Source organism: Vicia villosa, linkage group LG2 (genome assembly GCF_029867415.1).
Source record: "Vicia villosa cultivar HV-30 ecotype Madison, WI linkage group LG2, Vvil1.0, whole genome shotgun sequence".
NCBI classification, from domain to species: domain Eukaryota; kingdom Viridiplantae; phylum Streptophyta; class Magnoliopsida; order Fabales; family Fabaceae; genus Vicia; species Vicia villosa.
In genome coordinates, this window is record NC_081181.1 from 89858481 (window position 1) to 89881683 (window position 23203).

The window sequence follows — 23203 nt, forward strand, 5'->3', positions numbered from 1 at the left end:
TGAGAAATCATCAACAAGAGTCAAAAAATATTTGTAACCTAAAATGGAAATGGTGGAGAATGGACCCCATAGATCAGCATGCAGAATGGCAAAAGGAGAAGACGAACTAGATACACTAACAGGAAAAGGTAACTTCTTTTGTTTAGCATAATGACATGAATCACATGGTACATTTTCAGTATTATTAGATTTAATGAAAGGAAAGGATTTAGAAATAGCTTGTAAACCTATGTGTGATATGTGGCCTAGTCTTAAATGCCACAAATTACAAGTATTAGAAATATTGGAACTATAGGCAGAGTGAGTATTAGGATTATGAGCAGATTGGGAAGAAGTGGAATCAAGAACATAGAGCCCTCTGTGCAAGCTAGCTATACCAATCGTGGCCTTGGTATGATTCTGCAGGATGTGACAATTATTAGAATCAAATTGGATGGAACAGCTATTTGATCTAACAAGTTTAGCAACAGAGATGAGATTAACATGAAAGGAAGGAACATACAAAACATTATGAAGAGTAAGGGTATTGGATAAAACTACTGTACCGGAAATGGATGCAATAACTTGTGCACCATTAGGCAAGCTAACATGAATGGGCACAACATGCTTGTAAGTACTAAATGATGCAATATGGAAGCAAAAATGATCAGTTGCACCAGTATCGAGAATCCAGAGATTTGAATTTTTACCATTCACAGTAGAGGAGTGAGAATTGAGGACAAGAGGTGATGTGGAAACTGAGTTTACAGCAGGTGCAGATTTTGATTGTTGGAGTAGTGCTAGAATGCTCTTATACTGCTCTTGAGTGAAACCAAATGAAGTAGAGTTGGAGTCCTTAGGTGGTACCTCTGAAGCATTATTGGCCGTAGCATTTGAAGATGAATTGATGCCTGGAGCCTTAGGTTTACCTCTAAAACCTGGGGGGAATCCATGCTTCTGAAAACAAGTATCAACTGTATGATTGGTGCGGCCACAATGTGAGCAAACACGATTGGTACCTCTTGGAGATTGCTGATTTTGAGGTTTAGATCGAAAATTAGTCCCACCATTCTTAGCAGTGTAGTGACTCTGTGCCTGAGTGGGAGCTTGCACTGAAGAAACTTCATCAGTGGACTGAGTAGCTGCAATCACATGAGAATTGGCACTGTCCATCTCACGCTCTTGTTGAATGACAAGGGAGAAAGCTCTATCAATGCTAGGCAGTGGACTCATCATCATAATCTGAGTTTTAGATGAAGCAAACTTTTCATTCAAGCCTTTAAGAAACCTGATGACATAATCTTGTTCTCTATAGAGCTTGATTGAAGCAGTAGCACCGCATGAACATGGAATGGCACAAGAACAAACAGGTAGTGGACGATAGGTTTCTAACTCATCCCACATAACCTTCAGTTGAGTAAAGTAATTTGACACATCAAGAGTACCTTGGCGGAACTTGTAGATGTCCTCTTGTATGTCAGAAATGCGGAAAATGTCGCCGTGTGAGAAACAAATTTGCAGATTCAACCAAACACCAGCTGCACTATCGATCGAAAGAACAGATTTGGCGATGGACTCTGAAATCGAACGCTGAATCCACGCGAGGACCATGGTGTTGCAGCGAATCCATGGAGCGTAGAGTGGATCTGAAACGGGAGGTTTCGTCAAGGTTCCATCAACAAACTTCTCCTTGTTCTTGGATATGAGTGCGATTTGCATAGAGCGAGCCCAAGTATGATAGTTCTTGTCGTTGAGAAGAGGAGTCACAAGAACGATTGCTGGATTTTCATTTGGATGAAGGTAGAAAGGATTTGCAGAATTAGTAGAGAAATCGGCGTAGCTCTGGTTCGCCATTGAAGAAGAAAACAAGAATCAACAAGATTCAAGAAAAAGGAAGAAGAACGCAATCGGAACAAAAACCGTATGTGGAGAGGAAAGAATCAGAACAGAGCAATGGCTACTAGAGCTTTGATAGCTCTGATACCATGTCAATAATGGTTGAGTGATGATTGTAACTACCGTAACTACCGTAACAGAATAGTTCCATATTCAGTATAGAGTGCAAGAGGAAGAAGAAGATAAGGAAAGTGATAAAAGTGATTATGCTCAACTCAACTACCAATGATACAAGAGTATAGTTTATATACAAGTAAATGCTATCCTATTAGCATATGCCAGCTCAGCTATAAGTTATCTAACTAGTGAGAATAGAAAAGCTTATTGCTAATAAAGGTATTGTGTATTATGATATTGAGGTATTTATAATCCCTTGGGCGTGTGCCCCAATCTCCCTAAGATACCACAATCATCCCGGAAGTGGGTAGTTGATTCCCCTAAATTCAGGGAGAGTAGTTGAAATTCACGACCCTCAATGCAATGTTGTTCGTTGACCCAATACACATCTTACCCATGATCATGCGTTATAGACTGGGACACCAAGGTCTTGGGCGACGTATCTGGAAAAGGGGCGCTCGAACCAATAAAAAGGATACTTGGTAAAGGCGACGGGCTAAGTGTGTGTCTTTCGTCCCGCCCTCAAGATCTCTCCTAATTATACCACTACAAATCTAGATCTAAATCAAGAATGCCTTGAATATATCAAATGACACGCTTTAAGACAGACATATATTCTATTTTTTATCATGAATAAACAAACACACTTATTGCAAACCTAATAAGTAGTTGAGTTCTCACATAATAGACATCTCAAACTCTCCCTGAATGACATTGGAAAATTCTCTACTCGTATCTTTGTTAGTAGAACCAAAAATAATATCATCAACGTATATCTGAACTAATCAAATATGTGATTCCTCATGCTTACAAATTTTAATGAGAAAAACCATTTAATGAAAAAAAATTAATGCAAAAAATTATATTATTTTGATACAGATGAAAAATAATTTTGATGGAAATGAAAAGAATTATAATGAATGATTAAGATGCAGATAATATGATATGCACATGTATCACAATCAAATGATCACACGTGGGAACATAACAATAAGTAAGATAAATCGGACACACAACAAGAAGATATGAGAGAGAGAGAGAGAGAGAGAGAGAGAGAGAGAGAGAGAGAGAGAGAGAGAGAGAGAGAGAGAGAGAGAGAGAGAGAGAGAGAGAGAGAGAGAGAGAGGAATGATCATATTAATTACGATGATACATGACTTAACTTGTTGAACAAGTAAAGTTAGTATACGACAAAACTTATATAGCAAAAGCACAATACGATTAAAAATATAATTGGATATATCTTTCTTTGCTCGCCTTGAGGATTTTCCAATACGATACATTTATCTTAATTAAATTCTTAGACACTTCTTAACTAGATATCAATGAAGTGAAATAGACACTCGTTCTTTTGCTTGTGTCTTGCCATCAAGGTCTAATTATCTACTTTATTCCTTGAATTGAAGCTTCAAATCTTAAAATCAAATTTTCAAAAATACAAAATTGTGAAATAAATATGTCTATGTTTATTATTGTATTGAAAAAAATAATTTCTCAAATATAAAATTTCTTTAAAATAAAATAAATTTAATAATTTTCATAGAATGATTTTCAGGTAAGAAATTGAGAAAGTGTTCCAATGAAATTTTATATAATTCGTTCTTGAAAGAGTATAAATACCATTTTGTTAAGAATGTTAAAATATGTATTGAAAACATTTTTTAAAAAATATTCAGAAATTAAACTTTCATATTTAAATTTCTAAAAATCATTTTTAAACCGTAAAACAAACTCCTCTTACATTACCAAAAAAAAATTACAACTAAACTTCATTTGGTTAAGGTAGTGTTTGGTTAGTAGATTGGAGAATTTTGACACCTAAAGACAAATAGCCACACACACAAAAAAAAAAAAAAAAAACAAGAATCTTAAAAAAAATCAGTGTGTTGCAACTTGCAACGGCCACTAGTGTCGTGTCTTAACGGCCTCATGTAATGTCACCAACTAAAAATAACTGTCTACAAAAAAATAACAATAATGTCTTTATCATAAAAAACTGTCATGTTCACCATAAAACAAAGCCGACACAGTTAACATCAAATTAATCTCAACATATCCTCTTGTGACATTCTGAAAATGAATCCATAACACAAATAAAAACCATGTATATGATGAATAGATAAAAGATTGAAAGATGACAAAATTTCTGTAACGGGACAAATGAAGTCATACGACACTACCAATGTCCTCAATTTGCAAAACACGTAGGATGTGGACTTGTTATGCCATGACAACCCCAGCAGCTGACCAATGGGTTTTGCCTTACTCCCAACATTTCGCCGCTATAATGTTTCTGTCCTTTTACGATATGTGTTTCTTAACCCTTTGAAAATCAGTTTCTTGGGTAAGTTTTCAAGGTTTTTTTGTTACTTAGTTTTCAAGTGTCATTATCTTCACTGTCTTAGAACATGGTTTCAACATATCTGAAAGAAGTAGAGGAGAAGTTTTTATTTCTGAATATGGCTTTCGGACCCTTGTTTTTATTCTTGTGTTTGTTTTGGATTTTATTTTACTTTGAAAACTCTTTTGAATTCTAATTTTTAATTTATATCTGTATATATTTTATTGTAGTGTTTTTATGGTGTGAACATTGAAATTGCATAAAAATATTGCAATCTGCAATTGTAATTAGTGTTCGGAATATATATTCTTAAAGATATGAACTAGTCGCCCGCTATCTATTCTATTTATAAAATATGATATTCATATCCGTTTCATATTTGTATAGTGTGGATTTTAAGATAACTACATGAATATTCATAGATACTATTTTTTAAATATTTTTAAGATATATATATATATATATATAATTAAATAAAATTTTTATCTATTTTAAAGAAATATTTTTTATACATATTTTCAAAAAAAATAATTTCAAATTTAACACATAATAATAATAACAAAAACAAATCATATTAATTTTATTTTCTTTTATCAAATAATTATACTAGACTCAATAAAATAATAATAGTTTAATAATAATAATTATTATTATTATTATTATTATTTTATATTTAATATAATAATAATAATAATAATAATAATAATAATAATAATAATAATAATAATAATAATAATAACAATAATTTCATATTAAATAAATTAATATTTAAGTAATTTTGCTAATTATTAATTGTTCTGGTCTGGGCCGAGCAGGCCCATACACAGGCAGACCCAATTCAGGGTTCAAGCCCAATCGAGCGCGCATCCTTTCATGACCGTTGGAGCGTCATCCCCACGTGCCTCACGAAGAGCACATGGTCAATCCACTAATGGGAAATTCGGTCATCTACCTCCGAACCCTACGGTCGGATCATCCAGGACGTGAGTCACTTGCTGACTCTGCCCTACCACGTAGGATCCTGGCAGTTTGCTATTTCTGGATCTCCAATGATCCAGCCTAAAATAGGGAATCTTGGCCCAACGCTAGGACTATAAATACTCTCTTTCAGTAGAGGGTCAGGTATTCATTCTCTCTCACTTTTACCTCAGTGCTTGCACTCCTTTGCTCTTCTTCTTACTTTGGCATCGGAGTACCTTGCAGGTACATTCCCCGTCTCAGAAGATCACTCATTGCTGACCAGGAAGATTCATTCTGATCAGGTACGATCATTAACGGATACGGATATCCACGGATACAGGTACCATCAAATTTGTATTCGTGTTCGTAAGAAAATGGATAACTAAATATCTGTTTATTTTATCCGTGAATATTCAAATTGTGTTTGTGACAGGTTTTACCCGTGAGTATCCGCGAGGACGGATTTTTTACCATCCCTGTTGCTTTGCATAGAAACGGTCCTGATAAATCAAAATTATCAACAAATAACTAAAATCTGACCCTTGAGTGTTTTAAATTTAAACTCTCATTATCTTTAACAGCATGTCATTAATTATATATCATTACTTGAGTCCAAAGAGATAGTTAAATTGTTTAGATTTTTTTACAACACAACAACGTTCAAGTTTAAGAGTGCAAAACCTAAATCCACTCTCTTAACTAAATCACTAAAATTACAACAACAAAAATTGCCATAATATAATCAAACTTGGAAACTTATGTTCAAAACTATTCACATAACTAACTAGGTATTCTTCATTAATAAGATATTTGGAGCTTGGTGAATTTGTTTTCAAGATTGAAACAACGCACATAAGTTCAAGTACTTTTGTTTGATTCAACATGTGAAGACATATTTCGTTGTCTTGAACAGTCAACAATCATAGTCAATGGGTCCAAATATGAAGGCAACAAGCCATGTAGGGAAAAACAAGAACCTATGGTTGAAAATTGACCAATTTCTACAAATTGCTGCCACAAGTACTTCACATTTTAGGCCATGTGAGAGTGTTTCCTTTTTGCTGAAATTAAGGACAATTTTAGAACATTATAACACATGATATTCACCTCAGTCTCTCAGTCTAAGACTTGGTTCATCCAATAAGGATAAGAGTCCTACTGAATAGAGGCCTTCAGAAGACATCATGTGCATGTTACTCGTATGATTTGATCTGTCTCATGACATGTCTAGATCATCATTGTCTATCCTCTCAATCTTGGTTTTTCTTTTTCCTTCTTTGGAACTTCCTAGTATATGTAGCTTTTTCTTTATGATAACATGTTGTGTTGAGAAATTTTCATTTCACTATCTCATTAACTACCTCTCACATCACCTCACATAACAAAGGAGGACATTTTGACTTAGTCAACTCTGTGTTGAAATTTTATGGACATGATTATCATGACCTCATTAAGATTCAATAAAAACTTTCAAGTTAATCTAGACTTCATAGTCAAGTTCATCAGTCAAATTATTTTGCCATACATTATATAATTAGATCTTATTCAACGTAGGAATATATAATTAATCCTAAGTTTGTAAGCTAGAACAATGTTAAGAAAACATTCTCTAACATAAATATCTTTAAAAGAAATGCTATTGGGACACAAATGTGAATATGAATACAATATATTGTCACTTTAAATAGCAATTTTGATATGCTAATACATAGATATGTCAAATGGGTATGCCCGATTCAGTCTGCTTCGGTCTGGTGAACCAAAATATTTAGAAAATTTTTTTGTAGACCCCTCTATGGAGAGAACCCATGTTGAAAACCCAAAAATACCCCTGCTTCGAAGATACATCTCCGAAATATATTTTTTCAGATTTTCTCAGAATTCGGAGATGCATCTCCGAAAACACCTATTTTATGGTGTTTTTGGAGATGCATCTCCGAAAGCATTGAAAATTCAAAATAAACGTTGGATTTTAACTGTCAGGTATTTTTTCGGAGATGCTTCTCCGAAAAAATATGTTCATATACAATTTTCCCTCCTTCACTATTTCATCATTTTCATTACAAACCCTCTCCAAAACCTTCATCATTCTCAATCAATTTTTCGTTTCAAAATCAAGTTTCAAACGGTTGATCATAATAAAGGGAGCATAGAAAGCTACAATTTGAGGTAAACATCATTCATTTTATCTCCTATTCCACTACATTGTTGCTGATTTAGGAGACTGAAAACTGCGTCAGTTCGGAAGTACATTTCCGAAATAAATCACCTAACAAATTTCGGAAATGTACTTTCGAAATAAGGTCTGGAAGAAATAAAAAAAACAGTTTTAAGAGCTTTAGTATATTTTTGCATATGTTAGGTATGGTGCATCCGGAAAACATTGTCGCCGATGACTTAGAAGTTTCAGAAGAGGTCAACGTTGATAAAGAGCTGGTTAACGATGTTAAAACCATGATCGTTGCGGTGGATGTTTGATATTAATTTACAAATGATATGTTCTTCGTTTTCCGTGAACAATTGCTTGATTGGGTTCGAAGTGAAGCTAGTAGACTTGGATTTGGCAATGTTATATTAAGGTCCGACAATGGAAATAGTAGACAGAAAGCTTTTGTCGTGTTGAATTGCGAGAGGGGTGGGAAGTATGTACCAACAAACCGGGTGTTAAAACATGAAGACACGGGATCGAGAAAGTTTGGGTGTCCGTTTAAGTTGCGCGTGACTCATAGGATTGATGATTTGTGGCGTTTTAGCGTCATTTGTGGAATTCATAATCATGCCTTGGAAACCAAGCTACACGGGCATCCAATTGCGTGTCGGTTGTCCCGCGAAGAGAAGAATGTTATTTCGGACTTAATCGACCACCAAAGTGGCGCCGAAAAACATTCTTGCCGATTTGAAGCGAAAAAAAACGGATAGTGTTTCAAATATCAAGCAAGTATACAATGAACGGCACAATCTTAAAGTCTTGAAAATGGGCACGAGGTCGAAAATGCAACAACTTTTGAAACTTTTGGGCGATAATCATTACGTTTCAAGCTTCCGAACATGTGAGGACAAAGTTACAGTGCATGACATATTTTGGACTCATCCCGAAAATATCAAGTTGTTCCACACATTTCCAACCGTTCTTGTAATGGATTCGACGTACAAGACCAACAAGTATAGGCTTCCGCTTCTAGAAATTGTCGGTGTGACCTCGAGGGACAAGACATTTTCGGTTGGATTTGCTTTTTTGAAATGTGAGAAAGAAGATAACTTTACATGGGCTTTGGGAATATATAAGTCTTTGTTGGTTGATCAAAAGAATATGCCAAGTGTCATTGTTACCGACCGAGATAATACTTTGATGAATGCGATCGATACCGTCTTTCCGACATCGACCGCATTACTTTGCCGGTATCACATAACGTGCAATGTGAGAAGTAAGCTCAAACCCGCGGTTGGCACGAAAGAAAGAAAGGATGACAACGGTAAAATCATCAAAGTCGGTGTTGTGGTAGATAAGATTATGGCCGCATGGAGGGAGATTTTAGATGCACGTTCCGAAGAATTGTATATCGAGAAAGTGGTACAATTCCGGACATTGTGTGTCAGATTTAACACTTTTTGTTATTATATCGGGGTGTCCTATATCGGCTACTTCTTGTTAGTGGACGACACATCATACAAATGAGGCGGAGACTTGGCCGGATCCTTTTGTTGAAAGAATGGCGGAGTTTGAAGAAATGATGAAGCAAGAGCGTGAGAAAAATAGAGAGCGGTCGAAGAAGTTACCGGTTTTAGAACTAAGCGGTGAGGATTGGTTCGGCGCATTTTAGTTTTTATCGGATCCTTTTTGTTTGTAATGACCGGATGTGTATCATTTTTAGTATGTATTTTCGTTTAGAATTTAAAATCAAACTGATTCAATACATATATAATATACCTATATTTAATGTTGTCATTGTTTATGTTATGCTTATGTTTGGTTGAATATGTGGTTAATTTTCAAAACAGACTGCACAGCCCAAAACTCAAATTTCAGTTCTGTTTCTGCTAAATTCGGAAGTATATTTCCGAAATTTGAATGTTTTTTGGCTGTTTTCTGATGTACACTTCCAAAACATCCATTGAAAGCAAGATAAGGTTTGTTGGGTCATTATTACTCTAATAAGTCTATAAATACTACACCAATCCTTTTCATCAACATCAAGCCACAAAACACCAATGACACAAACCTACCTCCACCTTGCATTTGTCTACTTCAGCAGTGGCTACCCCATGTCGTTCCAATTTCGCTTCTCGTGCGACACGCCGTTTGCGGAATTGATAACGTCGCTCAACACTCTCTTGCAATACCCAGAAAATCGGAAGGTTGTCAAGCTTGAGTACCGCTCGCCTTCGCTTAACGACGAGGGAGACGTTCAATTCACCTTATTTGAAGTCAAGAAAGACGAAGATTTAGCGGTTTTGTGGATAACTTTCGACCAATTTTCTTCGAAAGGTCTGATCGAGTTGGATGCGAAACTTCAAAGATCGGGAGCCGACGTTATCAAAATGTTGACTCATCCTCACCTACATGTGTTTAACAATATATAACTTTAATTTTATGTTATGTGATGTATGTAATTTTCATACTTTATAATAAATCGAAGCGTTATTGTTTGTTTCATGATTTTTGTATCAAACAAGATTCAGAAGAACATATCCGAATTCTTCCAGGGGGAGTGAATTCGAAGATGCATCTCCGGATTCACCTTTTTTCTGAAAATTAACTTTATTTCGGATGTACACCTCCGAAATCACCTTTATTTCAAAAAAGAAATGTGTTTTTAGAAGTGCATATCCGAAACCACCTTTTTTTTCATAAAAATGTGACTTCGGAGATGCTTTTTCGAAATATAAGGGCATTTTGTGAATTTCACCGCGGGCGACCAAGAAAGATGGGGTCTATAGAGAAATTTCCAATATTTAAATGGGTTGGCCCAATCCGGCATATTACTTAATGGAATATAGAAAATGAGTCCGACCCAATTTTCTAAGGTCCGTGCAGTTCGATGGATCAGCCCGACCCGTATTTTAATATTATAGTTTTAATTTTATAAAAGAGATTAATGGATAAAAGCTACCTAACATAAGTAGAGAAATCTAACGGCTTTAATTAATTTTTTATATAGAAAAATATTTCCAAAAATAAATAGATTAAATGATCATTTAAAACTATTAGAGTAATGAAAAACAATAGTTAAGATTTGTAGTAAGTCTTTTACACTTACTCTTGGAGTGAATATATCCCTCATATATATATATATATATATATATATATATATATATATATATATATATATATATATATATATATATATATATATATATATATATATATATATATATATATATATATATATATATATATATCCATAATTAATTACTTATTATTTTTAACCTTTACATTGAAAAGAATAAATAATTAAGATATGAAGTAAGTTATAATAATTTACTCTTGGAGTAAATATAACTCTCCTATATATATATATATATATATATATATATATATATATATATATATATATATATATATATATATATATATATATATATATATATATATATATATATATATATATATAGAGAGAGAGAGGAGGGTTATATTTACTCCAAGAGTGAGTATTCAACACTTACTCCAAATCTTAACCATTGATTATCATTAATCCAACGACTTTAATTAAAGTTTTATATAGAAAAATATTTCCAAAAATAATTAGATTAAATGATCAATTAAAACCGTTACATTAATAAAAATCAATGGTTGAACACTTACTGTTGGATTAAATATATTCCTCCTCATATATATATATATATATATATATATATATATATATATATATATATATATATATATATATATATATAAGTTATCAACACTTACTCCACATCTTAACCATTAATTTTTTTTAATCTAATAGTTAAAATTAATGAGTAATTAAATATGGAGAGAGAGAAAACTAATATTCATTTAAAGTATTTTGCAGTCTGGCCCGCGCTAAATTAATGGGCTTATGAGTCGGGCCTATTTTGACAGCTCTTGCGGTTCGATCGACTTTTAGGGGCCGTTTTTTTCTCTTGTTGTTCGGGTGACTTTTAGGGATCGTTTGAGAGTTGGTTTTTAGAGGATTTTGGAGGAAAAGACTTTGAAGGGTTGCGCCTATATCTTAAAATGTGTGATATTTTTAAAAAAATTTAAAAACAACATACTAACATACTCCATTACCATATATAATAATATTGTTTTTTTAACTTTTTAAAAATATCAAACATATTTCAAGATATTAATCCAACCTTCTGAAGTTTTCCCCTCCAAAACCCTAACCCTCTGAAAACTAATTCCTTAACAGATTATTAGGGTCAAAATTGTTCAAACTACACCACCACGGACACCCATAGTAACGTGAATCTCTCATAAATTTAATGGCATTCATATACATTTTAACTAAAAGAAAAGAGTGTGTTGAAGTGTGGAAATTAAAGAGTTTGCTTGATAATCTAAACAGTATAAAAATGAATGTTGAAATCATAGGTTTCATTAGATAAAAGAGTCAGTATAATCAAAATTGTTTGAAAGGAAATGTTCTTAAAACTTGACTTTCTGAAAATAATAGGAGCCAAATTTTAACATTTTAATTGTTTTTAAAAATACACTGTTGTCTACTTCAATAGTTTATTATTATCTCTCTCCCATCAAGTAAAATAGTATATACTTTTATCTCTCTATTTGCAAGTAAAATTAATACAAAAATATAAATAATAAATTTTTCTCAAATAGTAAATGAATCCTATGAGTATGTTTCATTCCATTTTTAGAGAAGTTAAAATTAAATTTAAAAACATATTATCAATTTTAATATATTTGATTGTACTTTCCTATAATTCATTTTGATTCCAAATTAGTTATAGCATGAAGATTTAAAATTTGAGACATAGGGCTGAGTTTTAGTTTTTAGAATTTGAAAACTATTTTGTAAATCAATATTAAAGGAATTTAAAAATAATGTGTTTGTTAATTTTACTTTTAAAAATTGTTTTAAAATTGCACAACATTACAAATTTGTCATAAATATGCATTTTCTTTTCTATTTTTCTTCTTAATTTCCAAAACTAAAAATTAAAACCTCTAAAATTTATTTTAACTTTTTGATTTATAAAATTCTTAAATAGATAATAGTTTTCAAAATTATTTTTGTAAAATTAAATTATCAAATAAATTTTATTACTTTCAAATTTTACAAAATCACTTTTATTTGAGATTTAATTACATTTTTAGTCATTCTAATTTACCTAATTTATAAAATAATTCCTCTTATTTAAATTCAAATAATTTTGATCTTTTGCACTTAAAATTAAGTATCTATTTTTAATTGAATTGTCACTTGTGAAAAGTAACAAATCATGATATAGGAAGTTTTTAGAAAACTTTATTGAGAAAAAATACTATTAAGTTAAAAAAAACAGACGTCTTACAGTTTTCAATGTAAAAAAATGAAAAGGAAACTAAAGATGTTTCAATTTAAAATAGCAAAACTAATTTCATTTTCGTAAATCAAATAAATAGAAGAATCAAAACTCTAATTAAATCTTTATACAAATATATTTAAATAAAAATCATTTTACCTTCAATTCACTTTTATTAAAATCAATTTGCAGAATTCAATCCTTCAAAATCAATATTTAAAAGCATCCACTTTTAAAGTATGTAAATAGATATTAAGTGAAATCATCCACTTTTTGAAGTACGTAAATACATATAAAGGGGCAAAGCAAATTGATTCTCAAAATTGTAAACATCAGTCAAAATAATCCTTCAGATTTTTTCATACATTGACCAATTTATCAACGATTGCAATCATGCATTGACTAATTTGACCATAAATATTCCAGTAGTTCCTAAGAGACCTCAACTTCTTGTATCAACATTAATTCTAGTGTATTGACTTTCACAAAATCAACTTAGAAGAGTCATATATTTTATTAAGGTGTCTCTTTACAAACCATGATTGAAGATGTTAAATAGAGAGACTATTATGAATAATATTTTATATTTTTATGATTTATTTCTCAAGTTGCAAAAATCAATTACTAGTATACTCACTCAATAAGCATAATATATATGCACTGATCACCTAAAATGCAAATCCTATTAAATAAAATAAAGTAATAAGAAACAATAGAAATTAGAAAACTGAACCTTTAAAAAAAAATAAGTCATTAGAACCATGAAGTAACATAGCAAAGATCTTACTATGTCTCAGTTTTGCATTTCAATTTTCAACAACTTTTAGCTTTTTACATTGAGCTTCTATTTGAAATCTTAGAATAATTTATCTCATTTCCCATACTAAACAAACACCAGTATCCAGATATCATGTTCAAACATTATATAAAAAGTGAATAAAACAAGCAATATAGCATTCATTCCAACTTCATTCCCAACAAGCTTCTATTAGGGGAAGCATTTCATTCTCTGCAAAGTCACCAGTGAAATCAAAGGAGTTAACCAACAGAAAAAAACATGAAGCCTCTTCAAATAAGGGTAACCATTTATTTATTACCTGTCTTTCAACTTCAACGGCCGATGCAGCTAACCTGAGCTTCAAAATTGATCTGTCTTGCTCACAATTTTCTGTCTCTGTATCTGACGATAAACCCAGTGAACAAGATTCAAAAACAGAAACTATCCAACACAACTATTACAGTTTTGATGAAAAATTATAAGAACGATCACTAAACAAAAACAAGAAATCTAGATATTACTTTTGATATTACTTTTTTCTATCGCCAAAAGTTTGAATGTTAGTAGTCAAGTTAGTATTTCATCTTTCTATCGTGAACGGCAAAGCCAAAAAGGTGGGTATTTGCAAATACCACAAGTCACAGTTTAAATATTTTGGATCCATAATACAAAACGATGGAGAAATAGATGGAGATGTAAACCATAAAATTTAACCTAGGTGGTTGGTTGAAATGGAGGAGGGTCTCCGAAATTTTATGAGACACAAAAGTACAGCTCAACTTGAAGGTAAGACTTTATCGGACAAGGGTAAAACCTATTATGATGTTGGACTAGACAGATTGTTAAGCGGTTAAGAACTAATACGAGAGTATAGTAAGTGTAGCATAGGTGAATGTGTTGTATTGGATGTGTGGTAAGACTAAACGAGATAAGGTTATAAATGATAATATTAGAGAGAGTATTAGAGGTAACACTTATAGTAAAAAAATGATAGAAAATAGACCAAGTGATTTGAGTTTGTAGATTTTGTTGTAAGGAGAATCGGAGACTAGTTCCTTGTTATTTATATGGGGTTTGAATCTTGAATTTTCCAAAGCCTATTATTAATAGAGATGATCTCCCAATCATTACCAGTATAGTACTTTAATCATAGCCATTTCCAAATACAATAAGTTCCTATCACACGGCCCTTGGGATGTCACAAACTCCCACAAATAGATGGAAACTATGTCTCTACTGTTCCAAATGAGCTCAGTAGAACCATTTTTTCACTTATATATTTCTCCTAAACCAAAATTTTGTCTTCTTCATCTTTAACACGCTTTATTTGATTTAAATCTCTTGTCTTTCTTCCTCTTCCCTTAATAAAGTTTATAGATTTTTCTCTCTCCCTATCTCCTAAAGATTGGCATAATCCGTCAAAAGTTTGAGTTCTTACTTTACTCACCGCCTTCTTGATCTCTTCCATAATTTTCTTATAGTTTTCTCAAGTTTCGGCATTTTTACACATACCATTTTTCAAACATTTTTTTTACTCTAACTTTACTCTAAACATCTTCATTCCACCAGCACGATTTTTTTCCCTTAGGTCCAAAATTTTTTTATTCTCACAACGTCTCTTTAGCCACTTTTCTAATCTTTTTGTATCATCTTGTACCAGATATCATTTGAATTTCTTTGTGTGTCTGAAACCCCCTCCAAGATCTTGTGTTGAAAACTTCGTTGTTTTTCATTCTTCAAATCCACTTGATTCGTGGAGCTTCCATGTGGCTTCTTCTCTTCTCCCTCTCTTCTTGCCTCTTACATCCATAACCAATATTCTATGTTGGGTAGTCAAGCTCTCTCCAAATATAACTCCAAATATAACTTCACAGTCCAAACAATTCTCCCCATCTAATTTCCTAATAAGAAATAAATTTGTCTGAGAAGATATCACCACACTCTTATATGTGATAAGATGCTTATTTGTTTTTCTAAATCATGTATTAACTATAGTAAGATCAAAGCGTCGAAAAATCTAGAATGAATTTACCCTTTGCATTTACCTCCTTACATGTCCATTTAGATCTCCTCCTAGAAAAATCTTCTCTTTTTGGGGTATTTCTTGAAATAAGCCTTTAAATCCTCCCAAAATTTTACTTTAAGTAGTTGTGTAAACCCAACCTAAAGTGCGTAAGCACTAATTTAAGGGCTATGATCCACTACAAATTTAAGGGTTATGATCCAATCTCTTACTCTTTTTACTTCTACAATATCATTTTTCCACTCCTTGTCTACAATAATTCTCATCCCACTTTTCAATCTAACTTTTTTGGTGTACCAAAGCTTAAATCCTGAGTTGTCTAATTCTTTCGGCTTTTTTCACTGTTCACTTAGTCTCTTGAAGACGCATAAAATTGATCTTCCTCCAATCCATAGTGTTCACTATTTCCATATATTTTCAAGTGTACGAATCTTATTCTCATGAACTAACTTCTTTACCTACACTCGTTCACGAAAAATATGGAAACCCTTATTTTTCACCGCATCGGCGGCAATACAGCAAGCCATACTCATTTGGTATTGTACTCGAGTCAGATAATGTGATGCTTCTGGACAACGACCTAGCATTCACATTATTACGTATTTAATCCATGTCATGGAGATTCGACAAAATTTTACGTTAGTTATCAACTGTCTAACACAACTCTCTCTTTTTACCCGGACTTGAGGCCGACTATGCATAGTAAAGTTAATGTTGGTGGTGATTTAATCACAAACTGTTCAGCTATATGGAGTAAAATTGTTCCCTTAATGACAGACTGCCCACATATTGATAATTTAGAGAGGGGGATTCTTAGGGCTGGGTCACAAATTTAAAGGAAGATTGCGAGATATAGTGTTTAGAACCGTTAAGAAATGTAGTTGAACCTAACTCAACTCTACAAAACCGGCTTGTAGGGTGAGGATTACCACCACTTATAAATACATGTTCAGGTCATATATTCCAATGTGGGACTCTTAACAAGAACCATTTGGCAGACCATATTGCAGTGGTTGGATATCACTAATACTTTCTTAAATGAGGTAGTGCTTGAATTTTCATAAGTTTAGTGATTCAGTGCTTGAATTTTCAAAGTTTAGCGATTCAGTGAATAGTGGAAACGTGCTGAGATTGCTAATACCCAGAAAAAAAAACTATTAGGCCGAAAATTCCAAAACAGGTGAAACTATAGTGATTAAACGTTTAGTTCAACACAAAAGAAACAAAGATAACTATTTTAGTTTTCCATAAACAAAAAAAGAAAAGTAAAAGACTTGTGATTGAAAGATTCTTACCATAGTAATATGATGAGAGGATGGTAATCCGCTCCGTTGGCTGGAAAAGGTAAAACAATTTGATCTAAGTACGGAGGAAGGAGGAAGAAACACGTAGTGTGATTATCAACTTAATACTAAAAGCTTAATTTAAAACAAAATAACAGAAGATAAGAATGTGCACATTTGTTGTATAAGAAAGCCAGCTAAATTAAGAAGATACAATCTAGCAAATAGATCAATTCATTTTTGCCTTAACCATAAGTCTCTCCATTTCTGCCCCAAGCTTCACCTCAAAGTAAAACAATCAAAGCATGTAAAAACCTATCATCTATGAACTTCAAAGAAATGTAAATTCATTTGATCAATGATTGAAAATTAAATAAAGGACAAAAAAGAACAAAACACAAGAAGGATAAGAATTTTGAATATACCATTACAAACATTCCCTCTGTACGCGTAGGTAGTTGCTCAAACTTTGCCAATGTATCATCGCCTTTTGTAACTTTTCCAAATATTGCATACTGAAAAAGGGCTTACACCAACTTATCAATTGAAAAAATCACAAAAAGTGAATTTTCACGATTATGTTTCGAGGTTATAGTTACCTCACCTTCCCATCAAGATGAGGAGCATTTCCAAGTAACATTGAAAAAGAGGATCCACCACTATCTGGATCGTCGTGCCTGAAAGAACAAACTGCATTTGTTAGGTCTTCCAACAATTGATCAAACCAAAGGTGAAAATGGTTTCTGAAAACTAGAGCATGAGCGTGTGCGCGGACATTTAATAACATTAAAAGTGAGTCAATGTGAAGCTCAAACAAACTCTCAGCAGTTTATTGAAAATGACTCGATGCAATAAAGCAAGAACATCACATTCCCGTCAAAATTAAGCAACAAGTAGCTGAAAATATGTTGATTTTACATTCAAGCATAAATATTTGAACTAAAGCTAAATCTAGTACAGAATGGAACTAACAATGAATTGTAAAACCACATATACAACTTAATGGTAAACAAAAGAGAAAGAATGACATGTTACAACCAAGAATTTCCGTCATAAGAGACCTAACCTTCCCATTGAAAGAATGCCGCGAACATGTTTGACATCACTAAATTCACCAACAACAGTCTTTTCAGCTACACGTCTTTGTTCCTCATTCATGGGAGCAGATCTTCCATTTGCAACATCAGCTACTTGGGCTACAAATCCCTTATCCACCTGAGCATTGAATTAACCAAAACCATTCACTTGCACTGCAACAGCAATACTACAGTTACACCCAACAACTTCACAAATATTTAATTCTCACTTGCTTTTTAATTGTTTCCAAAAGAACAATACCCGAAAGAAGTGATTGGTGTTATAGCCTCCAAGTCTCACAAGCTTGAAAATATGGTCAACAGTTTTGGGTGCAACAGTTGGATAGAAACCAAATTCAATGTCTCCATAATTTGTCTGCATTCACAATTAAGGATATCAATTTAAAGAAAAAAAGTCATCTATTGTACAAAGCAAGCAAAACTTCAATAGGCATGGAAGCAATCGAAATGGATTAAGTTTAGATTTTTTACAAGTAAAAGATAAAAAAAGTGTAGAAATTTTGATGTAGAGAACCTGAAAGACGACGCGGGTTGATCCGAGTTGGGGCTCGAGAGAAGAAATGAGAGACGCAAAAGCCAACAAAATAGAAACCCTAATCAAAGCAATGAATCCAAGGCTCCACATTTGAAACAACTCTGGATTTGGCACCTTCGCCTCCTAAAATTGAAGTCAACTGTCGGAAATTCAGAAATCTGGAAATGAAAAATTGTGTGAGTGGCTTGTTTTGTTGGCTGGACGTTGATGAAGTGAGGTGTTAGGGTGTGTTTGGTTAGAAAGAAATCAACGAGAGTGGTGCACCGATGAATTATTTTAAAATTAAGCATTTTTTTACTAGGATATTATGAAATGAACTAAGTCGAATGGAGCGGGGCCGAACCGAGCCGCGTGGAATGAATATTGTGGTTAGTGATGAAATAGAAGGAAAACATTCTATTTCACATTTTGAAAATTTCCCATCCCACCCCATAGCATTTAGGCGCGCTACCGAATTGACAAATTTTCTCTCGTGCTTTCGTAGGTGGATCTCCGGAAGTACTTTTTTTTGTTTAAGTTTACTTTGTTTCGTAGATGCACCTACTGAAGCATTTCGTAGATCCATCCAGAAAGCAAACAAGAACAGAAGCATTTTGAACCATAAAAGACTCATGCATTGATTCATTGATTAATCGATATTTCAAAGAAATTTCAAACAGAAAAATTAAGAAAGCTAATAGATCTAAGAAATTACAACTGTTAAAACAATGTCATCTAATCAACTACCTAATTAAGATTATAATATACCTATTAACACCCTTAATTGCCCTTTTGCTTTTTAAAAATTGCACTAAAATATGTCCTTTTTAGTAATTTGCTAAATCAAACTTCTAATGGACCAATCATATTTATACATTATTCCAAGTGGCACCCCATTCTCAATTTTGCATTTGTTTATTTCCTTTTGTCTATTCATTAACTCTTTTAATCCATTGTGTAATACTGATTCAGTCTTTTACACGGTAGACAATGTCTTTTGCCCTTTTACATTCATTCTTCAACAATCTTTCTCTCTCCATTACAAGCGCCGATTCTTCAACCGCTTTCTTCTCCATCACAGTTGTCTTGGATTCCACCGGTAATACTTCTCTTTTCTCTTCTTCATTTTCCACTGTTGAATGTTTGTTCATGTTCTTCATACTTTTTCGCTTCTTCACAACAACTACGTTTCGGTTTCATAGTCTTCTTCTTCTTCTTCATTTTTCACTGCTGAAATAGTGCATGTTCTTCATTTTTCGCTTCATCACGACATATGTGTTTCTGTTTCTTCTTTTTCATTTTTCACTGCTGAATGTGTGTTCATGTTCTTCGTTTTTTGTCGCTTCTTCACGACATCTGCGTTTCGGTTTTGTTGTTGTGAGATGATTTTCCGAAATATAGTGTACTTTTACTCAAAACACATAAATCTGGGATTTTTAGTTCATTTTTTAAGTCTTTTGAGTAAAAACTTAAGATTTTTAAAGTACCCATGTTATTTTTTATAGTGTTGTTGTTTCACCATTAAAAAAGTTTGAAAGTTTCAAAAATCTGGGATTGTTGTTCTTGTGAGTTCATGTAAATAGTTGTTTCACCATTATGTCTGTTCTTGTAAAGGTCAAGTTTTGATGTTTATCAAGATTTGTATATATACTATGAATATTAATTAGTTGCTAATATGAAGTTTTGAGTTTTTTTCTCTTTCCTATGATTTTTCTGATTAGCTAACAGAACTGGACTTTGTTTCCATGATTATACTGTTATAAGTCCATGCTTTAGGTTTGAGGTCTGTGTCCAGCTAAATTTTGATCTAAAACATGGCCATTAATTTTTTACAGGTGAAAAAGCACCCATTTTGAATTGGCCTATCAAAGTTAAGGTTGTTGTTGGTGCAGCTCGCGCAATAGCTTACCTACATGAAGACGGTAAGTTTATTCTTTTTCTCTCAAATTTGTAGTTATCCAAAGAAGATATAGCTTTTCCAGTAACATTTCTTTGCTAAGACAAGTTGATAAGAATAGGTTTTAGATTTAAATAGTATCTTATCTTTATTTCCAGGCTCGACCTCTATTGATTGAAGCACTTGATACTGAGGACTTTGAAACTTTGGTGGATCCAAGACTGGAAAAGGCCTACAACAGAAACGAAATATTTAGAATGATTGCAGCTGCTACAGCCTGCATGCGTCATTCCTCGGTTAAGAGGCCACGAATGAGTCTGGGAACTTGCATCACATGTTGTTGCCATACCCTTGGAACAAGTTGTAGTCCGGTGTTCGAATAAGAGGAAGAATAATAGCACGTAAATTTTGATCATTGGATGAATTTACAACATGAGTAGTAACAACATCTTGAATGATTTTTTCAGGTGCATGAGTTAAGAGATGTCCCAGTTCCTTAAGATTCATGATGAGTCATAGCAAAACGGTTTTGATCATAATCAGAAAAGGGAAAAGCAGGACCATTTTGATTTTGATCATTGACAGTAAAGGCTTGATCTTGAATGGGCATAGGATCAATATGGTTTTCAACAAGATGATTATTTTGAAAACATGCAGCAAGGTGAGGGCAACAGTGAAAATTTCTGTTGCATGAATCATAATTTCATTGGTTTATTCATAAAACTTTCGGCAACTCATTAAACATAATAGGTTTTTTTGATATTTTAAAATTTAGTCATTTTAACTATTATGTTTATGTTTTCACATGTATATATATTAGTTTGCCTAAGAAATAATCAATTGAAGTTAATTAGTTTTCCCCTACTAAACCAGGTCCCAGAAATGCCACTGAGTAAGTTTGAGCAAGCTTACATATCAAGCTTTCTTAGAGAGGTGCAAACCCTTCTCAAAAAATCTTCTCTTAAAATCTTCTTTCTGCATAATATATATTAATATCTTTATATATTTGAAAAATTTTAGTAACTTTCATTATTGTGGATCTTTTTCTCTAAACGCAATTGGTGTTGGTATAAGTGTAATTGAGAGACAACAAGTTCTTGCAAAGTAGACCTTTCTGCAATATAACAGTGATTTAAGCAACTTACAAAATTTAAATTAATAGTTACAAGTCATCCAGTTTGTAACAAAATTGAATGATCGTATTTAGTTAGGAATGATAAATATTATACAAAATTTGATAAACCATAACTTAATTAATTTGCATTATGATGTTTATATTGGTTACAAACTGATTGCAGAAACTCAAATATTTGATATTAAAAAAAATGGAATAGACATAAAACCCGAGTGGTCATGTATCGGCAGGGGCGGATGCATGTTAATGGCATTGGGGGCTTAAGCCCCCACAAGAACAATTTTTTTTCAATGCTATTAACATATATATTATTTAGAGCCCCCATAAAATTTAAGTAGTCACATCACATTAATTTATATTTAGCTACACGTTATAATTTTATCTTTTAACTTTAACTATTTCAATTGTTGTTTTTTAAATTCTTATTATAAATTCTTCCACTCTTTATAAAAATAGTTTGTCTTTAATTTGATATTTTATTTAAAAAGTGTTAGATGTGTAGTTAGTTTTGTTAGAAAATAAAATTTTTTTCGACCATAAATTTTAAAGAGAATAAAATATGCACTCATATATGAATGATAAGCGATTGAACGGTTATATAATTTTATGTATAATAAATTGTCATTTTCGAGAATTCATGGGAGATATAGTAGGCTTCAAAACTCAAGAATATATTTATAGTGTCATATTTGATAGTATTAATAGTAAAAAAATCATTAAAATTTTTTAGAACAAAGAAATTCATAAGAAATAAATATAATTTATATAAATTTTTATATAATTTGAATTTATATGTTATTATAATTTTTTTTAGCCAAAATACTTGCACTATTTTTTGCCCCCACCAGCAAAAATTTCTAGATCCGCCACTGTGTATCGGATACTAGCAATTAATTAAGAGTGGTCATAAAATGGATACTAACAATTAATTAAGAGTGGTCATATATTGTATTTTGAACATATTTGCATCAGTTGTCTGTTAGTTTTCCAATGACCATTAGAAAATTCAAATGATCTGTCATGTTAGTGGTTTGTGAATATAATGAATACATAAATGTTGCAGATGTAATAATAAAAAAAGTAATCAACAAATGGAATACATACAAAGGCCATGAAACTAAAAAAAATAAAGTAGTCAATCGTTGCCATTGTCATGTAATTAGCATGTGGAATCACTCCCAACATTGGCAAAGTTTTGAACGATGTGGGGTTTTGATGAAAGCATTGTAATACCTATATGGTGGTAGTGTGGGAGTAGTAAAAACTCCTTCAAAGAGAGATTTATATTTCCAAAAGTAATTCTGCAGATTGGGTTCAAACAATCAACGAAAACATGAGTGAACTTATTTGTGAAGAATAAAAAATTTTATCCAAACACAAAATATAAAAGTTCAATTTGAAATGGTAGTTAGTTGGGCCTACTTGAAATGCAACAATATTGGTGTGACAAGCACTTTTTGGTGTGGGATAATATATATTTAGGGAAGCTGGTGCAGAGTAGTATAAAAATAGGCAGGAAATATATTAAGATAGTGACGTAGACATGTCTTTGGGGACAAATGTGGAGTATAAGATAATACTTTTACTGACATAGGCTTTAGATGTAGATGAAATAGACAAGATGTTAAACTATACCAGTTGTATTTGACATACACTTATTATGCTGCAACTTTCGGTGTTACACATTATACT

At 32.4% G+C, this 23203-nt stretch overlaps 1 protein-coding gene and 1 long non-coding RNA gene across 3 annotated transcripts; one reads left to right on the forward strand and one right to left on the reverse strand.

The window, feature by feature from the left end:
• Positions 1–13551: 13551 nt before the first annotated feature.
• LOC131651630 (peptidyl-prolyl cis-trans isomerase CYP23) lies at positions 13552–18776 on the reverse strand. Of its 2 annotated transcripts, XM_058921296.1 has the most exons (8): positions 18480–18775; positions 18207–18320; positions 17935–18083; positions 17473–17545; positions 17294–17383; positions 16881–16920; positions 13882–13964; positions 13552–13793 (listed from the first exon to the last, which is right to left on the reverse strand). In XM_058921296.1, the coding sequence occupies exons 1-8, from the start codon at positions 18588–18590 to the stop codon at positions 13773–13775; spliced, it is 681 nt and encodes a 226-aa protein (XP_058777279.1). In that variant the 5' UTR covers positions 18591–18775; the 3' UTR covers positions 13552–13772. The 2 variants fall into 2 exon arrangements, with proteins under 2 accessions (XP_058777279.1, XP_058777280.1); XM_058921297.1 differs by lacking the exons at positions 13552–13793; positions 13882–13964; positions 16881–16920 and adding an exon at positions 16939–17145 and having other exon boundaries at positions 18480–18776.
• A 686-nt stretch (positions 18777–19462) lies between these two features.
• Positions 19463–21120, forward strand: LOC131646406 (uncharacterized). Its single transcript, XR_009297473.1, has 3 exons — positions 19463–19578; positions 20315–20401; positions 20535–21120. It is a non-coding gene; the product is annotated as an uncharacterized LOC131646406 (long non-coding RNA).
• The last annotated feature ends 2083 nt before the right edge of the window (positions 21121–23203 follow it).

Coding starts and splice junctions, on each gene's coding strand:
- LOC131651630 (XM_058921296.1), bottom strand. CDS start 18,590: ATGTGGAGCCTTGGATTCATTGCTTTGATTAGGGTTTCTATTTTGTTG. Junction 18,321..18,479: donor CAACCCGCGTCGTCTTTCAG/GTTCTCTACATC, acceptor TTGTGAATGCAG/ACAAATTATGGAGACATTGA. Junction 13,794..13,881: donor CCGTTGAAGTTGAAAGACAG/GTAATAAATAAA, acceptor GTGACTTTGCAG/AGAATGAAATGCTTCCCCTA.